The sequence below is a fragment of the Solea senegalensis genome, linkage group LG21, assembly GCF_019176455.1.
Source record: "Solea senegalensis isolate Sse05_10M linkage group LG21, IFAPA_SoseM_1, whole genome shotgun sequence".
In the NCBI taxonomy this organism is placed as follows: domain Eukaryota; kingdom Metazoa; phylum Chordata; class Actinopteri; order Pleuronectiformes; family Soleidae; genus Solea; species Solea senegalensis.
The window spans coordinates 10,181,843-10,197,011 of NC_058040.1; the positions used below are offsets into that span (position 1 = coordinate 10,181,843).

The window sequence follows — 15,169 nt, forward strand, 5'->3', positions numbered from 1 at the left end:
AGTGTTTTTCTCCACCGTACAGTTGCTACACAATTTAAAAATATATTTTTAAAGTCGCATTATTATTATTTGTGTTGTTTTTGATTTAATATAACCCGCATATAATCCTTCTCCAAACAGCTTAATGCAAGACTATATACGCAGAGTTTTCCGCAAACATTTACGCACTTAATAGCGGCATCCATCCAGTGCACATGGAAACATGTGGGAGACTCAATTGACCGCACTCAACTTTGCCGCAGCTTGAGCTGGCCGCATACGCTTCAGATTGTTGTTCTCGCTACTGACAAAACCGTTAATTCACCCAGAAACGGGAGGTCAAGTTTCAGCAGGAGCAGAGGAAAGAAAAGAAAGAAGAAAAAAAAAACAGGAGCTCTAACGTTTCTGTCAGAGCGCAAAAAAACTTTCTGCACATAAAGCTCTGCAGCAATATTCACCGAGCATCATAAACTTTTAACACCTGTTGCAAGTATTTATAAGAGTGCGTGGAATAAAAAAAAAAAAACGCGGGGAGTGTGAGTGTTACCAGCAGCTGAGTGAGACAGGTCAGCTGAAACATTTCATATTCAAAAATATATATATGTATGTGCAAGAGGAGAAGTGATGCTGGGAAACTTAAAAGATAGAAGCAAATAACACAAAGGGATATCAAGACTTTAGTACATTTATGTCGTTGTAATTGTTTATTTTTGGTTCTGTATGTTCTGTATGTTCTGTCTTTTCCTACAAGCTACAAAGAAGTCTGGTCAGTGAAATCTAATACACACACCGACAAAATGCGGATAATCACAATGTTTAAGTGCTGTTGGAGGTGTTAAGACTTGAAGCTAATAATTTTACTATTTGTAAATGTATATCAAATACAATCTGGATATCAATAGACTGAAAACACACCTTTTCTATATTTAATTTAAGCAGTAGTTAGAACACAAAATTACTATACATTACAAGGTTTGGCTTTTTAAAAGTGTGATTTAAAACAATACAGTGACCAATGAAAAAGTAGAATTTCTGCAACATTTTCTTTGAATCTTCATCATTTTCTTAACCGATTAAAATCATTACGACAGGAAACATTAAACAATAAATTCTCTACCATAACAAAAAACAAAAAACGTGGCCACTTTTAATTCCTCAGCCGTTTCTTCGCCTTATTGGAGTCAAACAAAACAAAAAATCTGATGGGATGAGGTTTAGCAAAAGCCAGACTAAAATAGGTGGATTATGGGCTCAGGTCTGCACACAGCACCTGTGGGGAGTGTCTGGAGTATCCCTCTCAAAATAACTCCAAAAACCTTATCCCAGCAGGTCTGCAATGAGGTCTAACAGGAAAAATGACAGTCCACTTGAGGCACAAATCCAGATGGACCTAGCTCAGCCTACCTCCAGGGGAAATGACACCTAAGTGAGTTTTTACAAGGTCATTTAGGGATGAGCGCACTGCTGTTTATGTAGCATAAACTGTGCTGCAAAAATTCCTTTACTGCATTTAAGGAGCTCCACTGCAGCCACAGCCACCACAGTTCAAGATCTGCGAGCGTATAAGCACAATGCCCCAAACCTCTGTGTTTCCTAAATGTCCGTCGTAGCTTTTTATGTGGATTTACTTTAAAGATTGCCACTGCACTTGATCCATTTACCTCAATCGCCACTCAATGCTACAAACTGTGATTGTGGACACATAAAAGACATGTATTCAACCGTCCCATCAGAGGAAATCAGTGCTGGTTTCTTTTACCCAGCCTTTCAGACTGCATGGCACTTGCTTTTCCGCCTATGGTTTTCCATTTCAAAGCCCTCTGTCTCCATGTAAATACCAAAACACACGTAATCCAATCTGACCCCATTGCAAATTTTCCAGAAACTATTGGGGGGTAGTGGGGTTGACATGAGCCACACACTTATCCCACTTAACCTCTAGAGAGAAGCCACCCTAACCCCTTAGCCCAGGATTCCCTTAGAGGAGGAATGCACTGCTTTATGCTGCTCTCCCCTTAAAAGCACTGGGGTTTGATGTTGGGCTCAATGGCAAAACCTTGTAACTTTGGGAGACTGTAAAGTCAAAGCAGCACAAAGCCGATGCCAGTGGTGGGGAAGCTAAATGGACCGCAGACACCCACACTTGGGCCACCTCCCTGCCCACCACACTGCGTTTACCTAAATCCTTTTTCTTTTTTTGTTGTTGATTCAAATCCAAAATAGTCACATAATCAATGCAGGAACATATTTATACTGCACTAACGTGACGACAAATAACCAGAGGTTGGTTCCTGGTTCCCATTATCTATTGTTTGCTTTCTAGAATGCAAAACAGGGCTCAGTAAGAGATGGAGAGCTTAAAATATAAAAGGGAAAAAGATGCTTATCTCCACTGTTGGCGAGTGGTGGCACGTAAAGACAAAGCTAAAGACTCCCTGACACATGGACTACATCTGATGTGAGGCATTCACCATGAGCATCTTGATCACACAGCTTGGAGCTGCCGAGAAAGCCTGGAGGCTGTTTATGGGGCTGGGAGGACAAAATCCTCTGCATCATGCTCTACAGGTAAAGCATGTTTGCAGACTGGTGTGTAGTTGTGCCGAGTACAAAAAGAGCTACATGGTCCTTATTCTATTCTACAGCAACAGGTGATAATGAGTGGAACTTGTGTTTTTGTAAGGCTTTTTACAAGGCCAGGATTAACTTGTAACTGTGGTACATGATTCAAAAATATTGTATACTATGTAGAATGATCCGTCATTTCTGTTGAAATGAAGATCACAGAGTCATATTTCCTTATTTACATAATGGATCAAAAGCCTAACATGCCCCATTTCAACTGTCCCTGTCTTAACTACTCAGTTAAAAGTCATGAGCTTGCAACACTGCTGCTGAACAGCCTCAACCACTAGAGAGCAAATGTCTCTCTAGCACGCTATACCATTTTCCCTGTCAATCTGTAGTCAATGGGCTGCCATCAATAAGCACATCCCCTAATTAACTAAAATTGTTTTTCATCAATACCCATAACTTGCCTGTGCAGGAATTGATGAGAGCAACTAAAAAAAATGCCTGACAGGGACAATTCATCAACAGGTAAAGAATTCCCTCATTCCTGCAGCGGATTGACTAAAACATGTGTGTGATTCTGAAAAGTGCATTTTACAATCCGCGCCAGTTCGGGGGGGCCAACATGGATCAATTCTAGCCCCGCCTAAATCTTTAAAGGGAAATGTTTTTTGCATTCAGGCTGTCAACTTAACAACCCCGCCCCCCCACACACACAAACATCCAAACACACACACACAAGCGCACACACAGCACCTGATGAGGAGATGTCTATAACGAAGTTTGGGGCTCATTAGTTAAATATATGAATCTTGTGACATTTCCTCTCCCTATCATGTCGTGTTAGGGCCGACAACTCTCACCAGACAATCTCCCCTTCATTCAGGAGCGGTGCCACCGAGTCTGTCCTTGCTTATCATTAACAATCTGCAAATAAACAGGACAGCATACATTACATCACTTGCAGCTCCATGATCAATTCCAGGAATGTCTTTGAAGCTTTGCTTAATGAACCTACACACTATAGATGCAGTGTGTGTGTCTGTGTGTGTGTGTGTGTGGTTGGAGCATTGAGGCTTCATAACCCCGTGACCATAATGCGGTTTTCTTCATTGATGATATTGGAAGGTTAGCAAAAAGGGAGCCAAATAGTAACAAGGATATTCAATAAAAATCACGTAGTTCCAGGTGGAATTAATGTCGCCGCAAAAACCATGTGAGGAGCTGCTTTTTCCACTCAAGTGCTAATGTCTTGGAGCACATTTTTCTCCAAGTCCAACTCCCGCAAACTTGTGATGATTTTACATATTAGACAGATTTAAAAACACGAGCTGTCCCCGATGACCTGTCAGAAGTCACCCACCCACGTGGAATGGGAAATTTTAGAGCCTGTCCAGTCCAATGTATACTGCCCCTTTTGATTTTGATATGCATGATCTGTGTAGCTGTATAAAAGGGAAGCGCTGACAAAGTTGGCTTCATCAATCAGTGGTGTCAGCTCTGCTAAGACCTTTTTATAGCCTCCTGCACTCCCTGAGAGCCCTAACCCTGTAAAAGTTTATATAGTGTATTGACCATTCTCTTCTTGCTTAGCTAATGAAGCCGGCTTGGCCACAGAGACTGAGAGGCTGCCGCCGTGTCAACACTGCTTCCTATTTGATGACACCTTCCGCTAAATTGAAATGTGCTGCTAATGGGGGCGAGTGTTTAAAGAAGAATAAGCCCCAGTAATTGACACAGACCTGACCTCACTTACACAAAGAGAGGGATGGAAGGCCCCCACGTATAGCAGGCTGCAGTGGAAAGAAGAAGAATCCTTTATTTTGGAGCACATGAGCTATTGACTCCGGGGGAAGCAACACAGATTTTCTATTGAGTAAGATGTTGCTGTGTCTCATCAACAAACACCACATTTGTTTTCTCTTGCAAATCAAGAACGTGAAACACATGCGCTAGACATAATTGTGTTTCCTCCCAGAGGAATAAACTATGGTCTCCATTCTTGCAAGACCACTGCACACACACACACACACACACACACACACACGTTAGATGGACAGTTTTCTATATAAGACCAAAAGTATAGGACAAAAAAGGGAACTGTGACCATTATTGCTCGTATTATGATAAACGACAAGTGAGCCGCAGAGAACAAAACTTGTAAAATGTGTCAGTGGTGGTTTCTCTGGTGCCGGTGAATTAAATTGAGGTTAATGCTTGCAGAGGCTCTCAATTTGAGCCCTAAGGCGATTAGTGATCATTTCAAGCTCCAAGCACAAAAACAATGCTTGCTACAGGATTGTATGAAAGGTGTAAAACAAGCAAATCAGACCTTGTGATATTATAAAACAGGCTATTTTGGGATGATATACACCTCGAAAGCCCTATGCAGATGCATTATTACTATTATGGGGTGAGTGAATAAAACACTGGCATGACTCAGTCTGTGGGCCTGCTTCTTCTTCTCTTTTTTTTTTAAAGGTCTCACTCTGCTGCCCTGGAGGACTTTAAGATCCACCACCGCACCGGTCACAGCCTGAATAGAAGGAGACAGACAATTGACTGAGAATTGATGGTCAATGTTTGTCCAGGGTGGCTGACTGGACACTGCTCTCTAGTTTACTTGTGAATTTGTGGTTAAATAGCACCCTAAACAGCAGCAGCAGTCTGTCTATGTGCACATCTTGAGGCAATATTTCACCTAATTGAGCGACTGCACACATATACATTACACATTTCAGCAGGTCTACACATCTTATTCTTAATTACTTAGCAGGAATAATGATGTGACATGTTAAAGAATGCAACAGAATTTGAAATTATCACAGAAATAAGACGTGCTGTGACATGCAAAACATACTATTGCACATTTAGAGATAATAAATAACATTCTTGTATTATTAAAAGCACCTACTTGACGCATCCAACACAGTGTAAAAGTGATTTGTTTTCCAGAGGCAGCTGCGCCGGAAATGCGCTACACATATAATTGACGAGTATGATTCAAAACATATACTTTTTTTTTTTTAATACATGAGGTGATGATATGGCAGACAGACACGAGGACTCATCCTCACAGACGCTGCTCCTGTGCTTGTTTGCATGCAAACATGTGGTGCGTGATGATCAGGCTTTAGTGCGAGGTCTAAATATATATATAAAAAAAATATCCAGCACGGTTGAAGACGGTTTGCTGCTCGGCCAAAAAGCTTTATTAGTTCATCATGTTTCATCGGTTACTACATTTCCACACACAGTCACCGGATTGGACTCAAACCCAGATCCAGGCTGCATGGAGAGAAGAGAGACTAGATGCCAAAGTATCCATGACAATACAATACAATTGATAAACACAATCATTCTTCTTTTAAAATATATATATATATGAATATCAGAATTATTGAGCGTTTCATTGGCGTCATAACGTTGTTATTAACATTACATGACGAACGCCTCATGTCGTCATCCGCTCGTGTTTGTCTCAGCTTTGATTCCAGAGGAGGATGTTACAAGAAATGTTGACAACCCCGCGTGTATTTCAACGCTTTTAAATGTGCGCAGCAAATAATGGACACGTTATCAAATAGGAGTCAAATGCGTAAATGCTGTATTTGTGTATTAGTTTATAGTGCAATGCGGGACAAGGAAGTCAAACAGCCCGACAAAACACAACCATCTCGCCGACAGAGAGAGCCGGTTTCCCGGCTTCTCCCCTCTGCTCTCTCCACCCCTCGCTGCTGCTGCTGCTGCTGCTGCTGCTGAGGCGCATGGATCGACCGTGAGCGCAACTTCTGTAACGATGTTGACATATTCACACAACAGCGACTCGGGCGGGGTGGCGTTTCACGGCAAAAACCCTTTTGGAGTTTTCCCAAACACCTTTTTATAAGTCTGAAGTCTGTCCCCCTCCACCCGACCTGTGAACACCACGCCTCCGCAGCCACACAATTGGTCCGAACGCGTCAAAGAGCCAATCAAACGCAGCGCTGCCACTCGTAACACGCAGCACATCCATACAGTATGAAGCCCTATGGGCCACAGAGGCGCTAGGAAAATCACGGAGCTGGGACCTTACCACCTCTGCCTCTCTTTCTCTCTCTCTCTCACTCCCCCTCTCTCTCTCTCTCCTTCTCGCTCTCTCTCTGGCCGTCAGCGGACTCCTTTCTCTGCACACGTCTTTCTCTGAAATGTGTGTGCGCGCCAGGGAGAACGGAGGAATCAAGTGTGTGTGTGCGTGTGAGGGTGCATGTCCGGAGCAAGTAAAGGCAGGGGGATTATTCGGCGCTATCGAAATATTTCAACACGTCGCCCTCGCTGCAGGACTGGAGCCAATAAGAAGGAACGCATTTTAACAGGAATGCCGATATTGTAAACAGCAGCAGCAGAGAAAAGAATGCGCCGCAGTCAATTAAGTGACTCACCCGAAGTGGTTCAATTCGACTAATGTCCACAAGACAGCGAGACTCGGAGGTGTCCGATGCGCGTCAGCCTCTGAAGAAAGTCACAGAAGATTAATGGAGAACATTTTGGCATTTCTCTGTGCAGAGTTTTGACCAGAAATTCTGCTGAGGACTGCAGAGACTTCACAGCAACTCCTTCTCCAGAAAGTGGATACTTATATTTATGCAGAACTGAAAGAGGGATTTCCAAATTCAGATTTGTTTTTTGTTTTTTTTCCCCCGTTTTGTTTTTATTTTTGTTTTGTTTTCATTTGCTCCTCCAGCGCTCGAGTGGTGCGAGTCGTCAGTCAGTATTGTTAGAAACATCGTTTCGCATCCAACCAGCACCAAATACTTTTGTTGCCCGCTCTTGGATGAACTTCCTGATGAGAGATCCAGTCATACAGGGATCGAGTATGGCATATCATCCGTTTATACCTCACCGGGGTCCGGAATTTGCCATGAGTGCGATGCTGGGCCACCAGCCTCCGTTCTTCCCGGCGCTGGCGCTGCCTCCCAGCGGCTCCCTGTCACTGCCGGGCGCGCTGGGAAAGCCGATCATGGACCAGCTGATGGGAGCAGCAGAGACTGGCCTGCACTTCTCCTCGCTGGGGCATCAAGCCGCGGCCGCGCACCTCCGGCCTCTCAAGACTCTGGAGCCTGAGGAGGAGGTGGAGGACGATCCTAAAGTTCACCTGGAAGCCAAGGAGCTTTGGGAGCTCTTCCACAAGAAAGGCACCGAGATGGTGATCACAAAATCCGGAAGGTGAAATACATTTGTGATGACTTCTTCCCAAATTATTGTCTCACAGAATAATGAAAGCTATAGCTAATGACACTCAGGTTTCTTTTTTTATATAAATAATGTAACGCTCGATAGCCAGTATCTGAATTTCATTTAATTATATTTGCATTGTTCCTCAACAAGTGCCACAGAGATTCTTTTTTTATTGCCCGAGGGTTTCTGCTCAACAAAATTTAAACCAAAAAAAAATGTAAATACGTATTTAAATTCATAAAACATGTGGGGGAAATAATACGATCAAAATGCTAGCCTTGCACACACAGTCCGAGTTAAATAAAATATTCATAAAATAAACTTATTTTAATTAACACACAAGATATTATAGCTTATTAAAGCAAGGAAGCCCCAAACTTATTCGATCCATGTATTCATTTCCTCAGATTAATATTAAAATGACTGCTTTGTTCACATTTTCCTCATTGTTAATTGTCAAGCTTTATACTTTATCAGATTAATGTCGTCTTTAAGTGTGTGGAGCTCTACAAATATTGTCGTCATCCTCATAGTGAAAGTGGGGCTAAACAAAGATGGCTGCTGCGTGTGTGTGTGTGTGTGTGTGTGTGTGTGTGTGTGTGTGTGTGTGTGTGTGTGTGTGTGTGTGTGAAATCAAGACACCATCCATAAGGAATTTAAAGAAAATAGAAGATAAAGGCAAATTACTATTTTCTTAAAATTAAATTAAAAGCAACCGATATTTGTTTACATTACGGTACTAATAACACACGCACAGATAAAGGTCAAACCCATATATTTGTTTGTTACATGACTTTGCTACCATGCACTAACTTATTATTTCCTCTCCGTGTCACAGGCGGATGTTTCCCCCGTTTAAAGTGAGGTGCACTGGTCTGGACAAAAAGGCCAAATACATTCTCTTGATGGATATAGTTGCAGCCGACGACTGCAGGTACAAATTTCACAACTCCCGTTGGATGGTGGCCGGCAAGGCCGACCCCGAAATGCCAAAGAGGATGTACATTCACCCGGACAGTCCGGCCACTGGCGAACAGTGGATGTCAAAAGTCGTCAATTTTCACAAACTCAAGCTGACGAACAACATCTCCGACAAGCATGGATTTGTAAGTTCAACTAATGTATGTATTTTCCTATTTATCAAATTACACTTGCAACAAACACAACCATTTACACTTCTGTCACATTTATATGAAAGCATTGTTTAAAAAATACGTTTGTTTTTTATTAATTATATTCCTGATTATTAAACGCTTGTATTTATGTACACACCCCTGTTTATAGCCATAGCCTAGTATGTAAATACTGTATTAAAATGAATGTTACTCTATAATTATCCCCAGGATGTTTTTAAATGTTTATTATTCATTAGACTGACTTATCTGCCACTTTGTAATTTAACATTTTTTTTAAAAAAATGCGTCATGTAGCCTGGGGGTGTGTACACTCTAACAAAAATAACAAATGTCAGTTTAATATAAAATATTGGGCTAATCTCTTTTTTGTTTTTTTCTGCTTGTGTGTTGCAGACTATTCTTAACTCGATGCATAAATATCAGCCTCGCTTTCACATTGTGAGAGCCAACGACATTCTCAAACTCCCGTACAGTACCTTCAGGACATATGTTTTCCCTGAAACGGATTTCATTGCTGTGACTGCTTATCAAAATGACAAGGTAAGCACAATCATATGTATATATATGTATATATGTATATACACATATATATATATACATATATACACATACACACACACACACACACATATACACACACACACACACACACACACACAATACAATATACACGCAGACACATGCAGCCATGTAATGTTAAATTATACTGTGCCCTGTCAAGAGTCACTTCCCCGTTTTCCATGCTCTGCGTCAATTTGTTGTCATAAGAAAATGTCAGATTTTTTGGAGGCATGTGAGAGCTAAGTATGTGTGTGTGTGTGTGTGTGTGTGATAAGGTTGTGTTGATGATGTTTCAGCCTCTGGTAGGAAATTAATAATTCCGAGGAATGTAATACAGGTTATCTTCCCTTTATTTAATCACGTGGAAGAAAAAAAATTGGCACAGACCCAGACTCCCTCGTTCCCTCTACAAGTCTGCGTGCGTGTGTGTGTGTGTGTGTAAAGCTGTGTGCGTGCGTAAAGCTGTGTGTTGGGGGTTGTGTGACGACAAAAAGAAGAGGGTCAACTCTGTGCGGTTGAATGGAGAAAAAGAAAAGAGGGGCTGGTTGTTGCAGACTGTGCTGCATGGTAACATTTTATTCCCTGTAAGACATAAAAATAATGAAAATCATCTCCTGGGCTCTTTGATATGTTTGGGAAATGATGGCGTCCCAAACCCAAACCACCCCCTCCCCTCTCACATGTGCAGTGGTTAAATCAGCCAGACGTGGAGAGGAAGTGGTGTGGGACTAAAGTTTAACAAAAGTTTATTTAAATCGGAGGAGGGGGGATGCAGGTTTCACTGTCGAAGTGCCAAAATGAGGAATCGTGTGCTCTGTGAACACGTATGTGCGTAAAAACCATGTTACTGTAGCTGTGAGCCTAAAACAATAAGAGGCGGTAGGAAAGTGACATTACAGTGGGTAATATTTACGCTGATTTTTTTTAATTACTCTTATTTTCAGATTACGCAGCTGAAAATTGACCATAACCCATTTGCCAAAGGATTCCGTGACACAGGCAACGGGAGACGGGAGAAGAGGTAAGACAGTGAGGATAAGTGCATGGGGGGGGAGAAGAAAAAAAAAATCCAGATGTCTTCAGATTTATACATGGAGACAGCGTGATCTCAGTGGATTAAAGCAGCGACACAGTGTCCATATTAACCCACAGGGAGTCTGGCTCTTCACAGTTTCATGATCAAATTCAGAAACAGAACCTGGAACAAGGCCTGCTTCTCTTTGCCAGTTCCAATGTGCTGATTAAAACATTCAAAGAAGCCAATTCCACTTCGCCCAAAGCTGACATTTTAAAAACGTGGTTGTGTTTGCACTGGTCAGTGTGGCGTACCAAGACAAATACACAACACATTGCGCATATTCTCACCTGCAGCAGGTGAGCCAGTCCCACTCAGTCCAGCCCAAAATAAGCTCCCATACACCATTCACCCTGCTGCTGATACTGTGTCTGACCCGAGAGCTGTGACCACCCTCCTATTATCCCTGACTAACGCGAGTCCTCCTGCACAGGAAACAGCTGGCTCTGCAGTCCATGCGTTCATACGAGGAGCAGCAGAAAAGAGAGAACGGGGCTTCAGACGACTCCTCGGGCGAACAGGCTCCCTTTAAATGCTTCGGCCAGGCCTCGTCCCCTGCCGTGTCAACCGTGGGCCCCCCACACCTTAAAGGTAGGCTGGTAGACCCCACAGTGAGTCACACAAGCTGTGTGTCAAGTCATACAACTATATTGTGGCAAGATTTTCTTCTTTTCTTTTTTTTTTTTTACGAGGTGTGTGTAGAATAAGATATTAGTGGATCAATGCAGCCATGCTTGATTTTTTTTATTGGCTGCAACATTAGAAAAAGGAGGACATCATTGTTGCTTTTTTGATTAACTGCAAAATGTTGAATTGTACTACCCTCATACTAATACTCCTTTGTAAATTCATTTATTTTTTTATGAAAGTCGGCATCATGTTGCCCGTTTGTCAACGGATATAATTTAAGAAACCACATCGTGCACGTGACTAATTCTGTAAAGCAGAAGTCGTCTGATGCATCTGTCAACTACACTGAATATTGTCTTTGCTGCTGGCAAACCCCAGATTATACCTTTATATTCATGTGTGGATATATTTATTTTTCTCTCTGCTCTTATGTGTGTCTGATGTTTGAATACTTCTTATTATTGCTTTCAAATACAACTGTTCGACTCTGATGCAGTGTGGACTCCTACGTGAGTGTCCTTGTTGGACCAAAGTGCAACAAGGCTGCATTTAAAGATGAATATGTGCAGAAAGTCAATTGATGTTCTACTCTCCACTCTACTCGTGCAGATTTCTGCGACAGCGACGAGGACAGCGACGACGAGAGCAAAGATGGACATCACATCAAAGACGGTCCGGACTCCAGCAAGATCTCCACGACCACGGAAGACGGGAAGGATCACGAGGCGAGTCCGGCTAAGGGGCATCCTTTTAAAAACAGTGACACTAGCAGCAGAATGCGGGACAGCAGCGGCTCCAGGACTGAGAAGAGCCAGGCGGACTCGCGGCAGAGTCCCGTCACCGTCATCTCCAGCACCACGCGCTCCGCGGAAGACCTCAAGAGTCCGAGTCTGGATCCGCCCAAAACGGACGAGTGCAGCAGGTCAATCGGCAAGGACAGCTTTATGCCTTTGAGTGTTCAGACGGACAGCGCGCACATGGGCCACAGCCACTTGCATAATTTTGGATTTCCTACGGGTCTAACAGGACAACAGTTCTTCAATCACTTAGGTAGCGCGCACCCCTTTCTTTTGCACCCCAGTCAGTTCAACATGGGAGGCGCGTTCTCGAACATGGCCGCGGGCATGGGGCCACTATTGGCAGCTGTGTCCACGGCAGGGGTGAACACCATGGACACAGCCAGCATGGCATCATCGCCGCAAGGCCTGACGGGAGCGCCGGGCCTACCCTTTCATCTGCAGCAGCATGTTTTGGCATCGCAGGTAAAAAAAAAAAAAAACCTGTTTTCGTGCTCGCAGCTTTGCATTAAACACATGTTGCCTGATTGTGCAGCGCTGTATAGTACACCCAAAAGCCTCGGAGGCCTGCAGGCGATATGCCAGATTTAATAGCTTAGGTGTGATTACAAACGTCTTTAATGTCCTCCTCATTAGGTTTATGTGCTTGTGTTTAAACACAAGTGTGAGAAAAAACACGGTGAGAGTGTGGGGTTTGTTTGCGTGCGATTGTTTGTTTAGTTTTATAGACAAACATGCTATAGTTTTCAGAATGAAGTTATACTTTGACCCTGCTATTAAACGCACGTTGATTACACCTCTCGTCAGCCTTAGTGCTGCTTGTTATAGATATTATAGAACTTACACTCTGAAAGCAGGACAGACAAAGACCACGTTACAAAAACTATAGTTTTGATATGTTTACAATAACAAGACTAGGTTGTAAATGCAAAAAAAGAGAGAATACATTCATGTAAGAACAAGTCTCTCGAGCTGAATGTGTCTGAAGCTTGTTTAAGAACTTCTCAAAATCTTTTATGCTACAATCAGAGCAAACTGTTTACATGCTGACTCAGTTATGCTGCTGAATATTCTTCTTTTTGCTTTATTAGGGACAGATTTGGGGAAGGAAAAAAGTGATTGAATTGAGGCAGATTGGGCCTGGATTTCTTATATCAGGCCAAGCTTTTGCTGCCCATTATTAGTGTCAGACACTGCCATTGGCTTTGTAACGATGCATCACTAATGTTGTTATGATGGTGTGTGACGGAAAATATTTGCTGAAGACTAAAGTGAAAGTAAAGCTCAGGAAATGCCCTTTCAAGCTTCACATTTTACGCATTGGTTCCACGATGAATGCGCCTGATAAAACTCTCTATTTCCACACTCTAACGTGTGTGTATGTATACTGTATATAACACACGCCTGTTGCCTCACACTCGGTCTCTCATTGTCTCCACAGGGCATTGCAATGTCTCCGTTCGGCAGTTTGTTCCCCTATCCATACACGTACATGGCCGCAGCCGCTGCAGCCTCATCCGCTGCGTCATCGTCCGTGCACCGACACCCTTTCCTGAACGCGGTGCGCCCCCGACTCAGGTACAGCCCTTACTCCCTCCCCATGACGGTACCGGACAGCACTCTGCTCACCACCGCCATGTCGTCCATGGCGGGCACCGGGGCCGACCTGAAGGGAGACGGCATCGTCCCGGTGAGCCCCGGCGTCACCCTGGATTCCACGTCGGAGGTGACGAGCCACTCGTCCACCATTTCCTCAGGCTCGGTCTCCATGTCCCCAAAAACTTGCGCGGAAAAAGACGCCGCCAACGAGCTGCAGAGCATCCAGCGCCTGGTCAGTGGACTGGACTCAAATCAGGACAGGCCACGGAGCGGGTCCCCATAGGAGCTTATTTGTTATTATGTTTTTCTCCTTTTAAAAATACACACACACACACACACACAATCATCATCACCTGCTTCTCGTTTCGATGTTGTCGAGAAAAAAAGAAGACAAAAACACTACTTTTGACACTTGCCTCTAATGCAGATTTTTGAAAAGAAAAGAAAAGAAAAACTTAAAGAAACTGTTGGACGTTTTAGTTTCTGAAATGCACTTTGGTTAATACACGCCTGATATGTATGGTTCCTTTTCTCCCTCATCTTTATCTCTACCTTTTTATTTTTTGTTAACTTAAACAACACTTTTTATCCTGTCATTTGAATACCGTACAAGTATTGAAACTGAAAAAAAAGTTGGCATGGGTGTGACTTACAGATTTTGGGGGTGAAGTTGCTGCTGTGTTCCGTCTCCCAACTTGAGGAGAAACGTGATTTTTGTTTGTTTTTTTGTTCTTTTTTTGTATGCACTCTGAATTGATTTGACGTACATGAATCCACTCTCGTTTACAGACTGCTGTATTTTGTTGTACACTATTTTTCATAAAAATTGGCCAAATTTTGCATGATCCACCCCTAACAAAACAAACAAAAAGAATCTGGAAAATACTTTGTTTTTCACACATATATAGATATATATATTTAACATACCACATTTAATTGAATTGACAGTTTATTTTAAACACTTTCTTTTTATTTCCATGCTATTTTAATATCAGAATGACGTACATGACTGATGCTCCGAGACCAAAAATGGCTCTCAAGCATGCGGGATTGACCCCAAATGTCCAACAGGCAAAGGGAAGCAGAAATTTAAATACTTAAAAAACAAAAACAAATAAGGTGTACATAGAATATATAAAATATTTATGTAATTATTTCATATTGTTATTTCGTGTAAATACAACTGAGTAGTTTGTTTCTAGGGAACTGTTCTTAATTTATTCTCGATATACCTGTGTTTAAAAAAAAAAAAAAAAAACAGTTTGTGCGCAATTATCATTTGGTTGCCATCTGCATTTATACCCCCTTCTTAAAATATGGACTTTATTCCTTCCCCCAAAACAATATCCACTGATAGTTATTCACACTCATGTGCCATTGTATTTTCACTTGTTGTCCCCGTGTGTTAAAGTGCTACTGTTTAAAAACAAAAAAAAACAATGAAAACACGACAACGCACTGCACCAATGGCTTGAAAGAAAAGGAAAATGTTCTTCTTATTTTTCTTTAAAGAAGAGCAAAAAAAAGAGTTGTCGTTGGAGTGTGACAAAAAAGTGGACTATTTTTTTCTGCTATTAAAAACAAATACTTTGCGAAATGATCGT

The 15,169-nt window shown here is 42.3% G+C and overlaps 1 protein-coding gene across 2 annotated transcripts; it reads left to right on the top strand.

Annotated features, from left to right (window-relative positions):
* Positions 1-6,584: 6,584 nt before the first annotated feature.
* tbx3a (T-box transcription factor 3a) lies at positions 6,585-14,470 on the top strand. Of its 2 annotated transcripts, none has more exons than XM_044012842.1 (7): positions 6,585-7,755; positions 8,606-8,888; positions 9,297-9,443; positions 10,409-10,485; positions 10,973-11,130; positions 11,779-12,431; positions 13,408-14,470. In XM_044012842.1, exons 1-7 carry the CDS (start codon positions 7,364-7,366, stop codon positions 13,846-13,848), a joined length of 2,151 nt encoding a protein of 716 aa, XP_043868777.1. In that variant the 5' UTR covers positions 6,585-7,363; the 3' UTR covers positions 13,849-14,470. The 2 variants fall into 2 exon arrangements, with proteins under 2 accessions (XP_043868777.1, XP_043868778.1); XM_044012843.1 differs by having other exon boundaries at positions 8,606-8,873.
* The last annotated feature ends 699 nt before the right edge of the window (positions 14,471-15,169 follow it).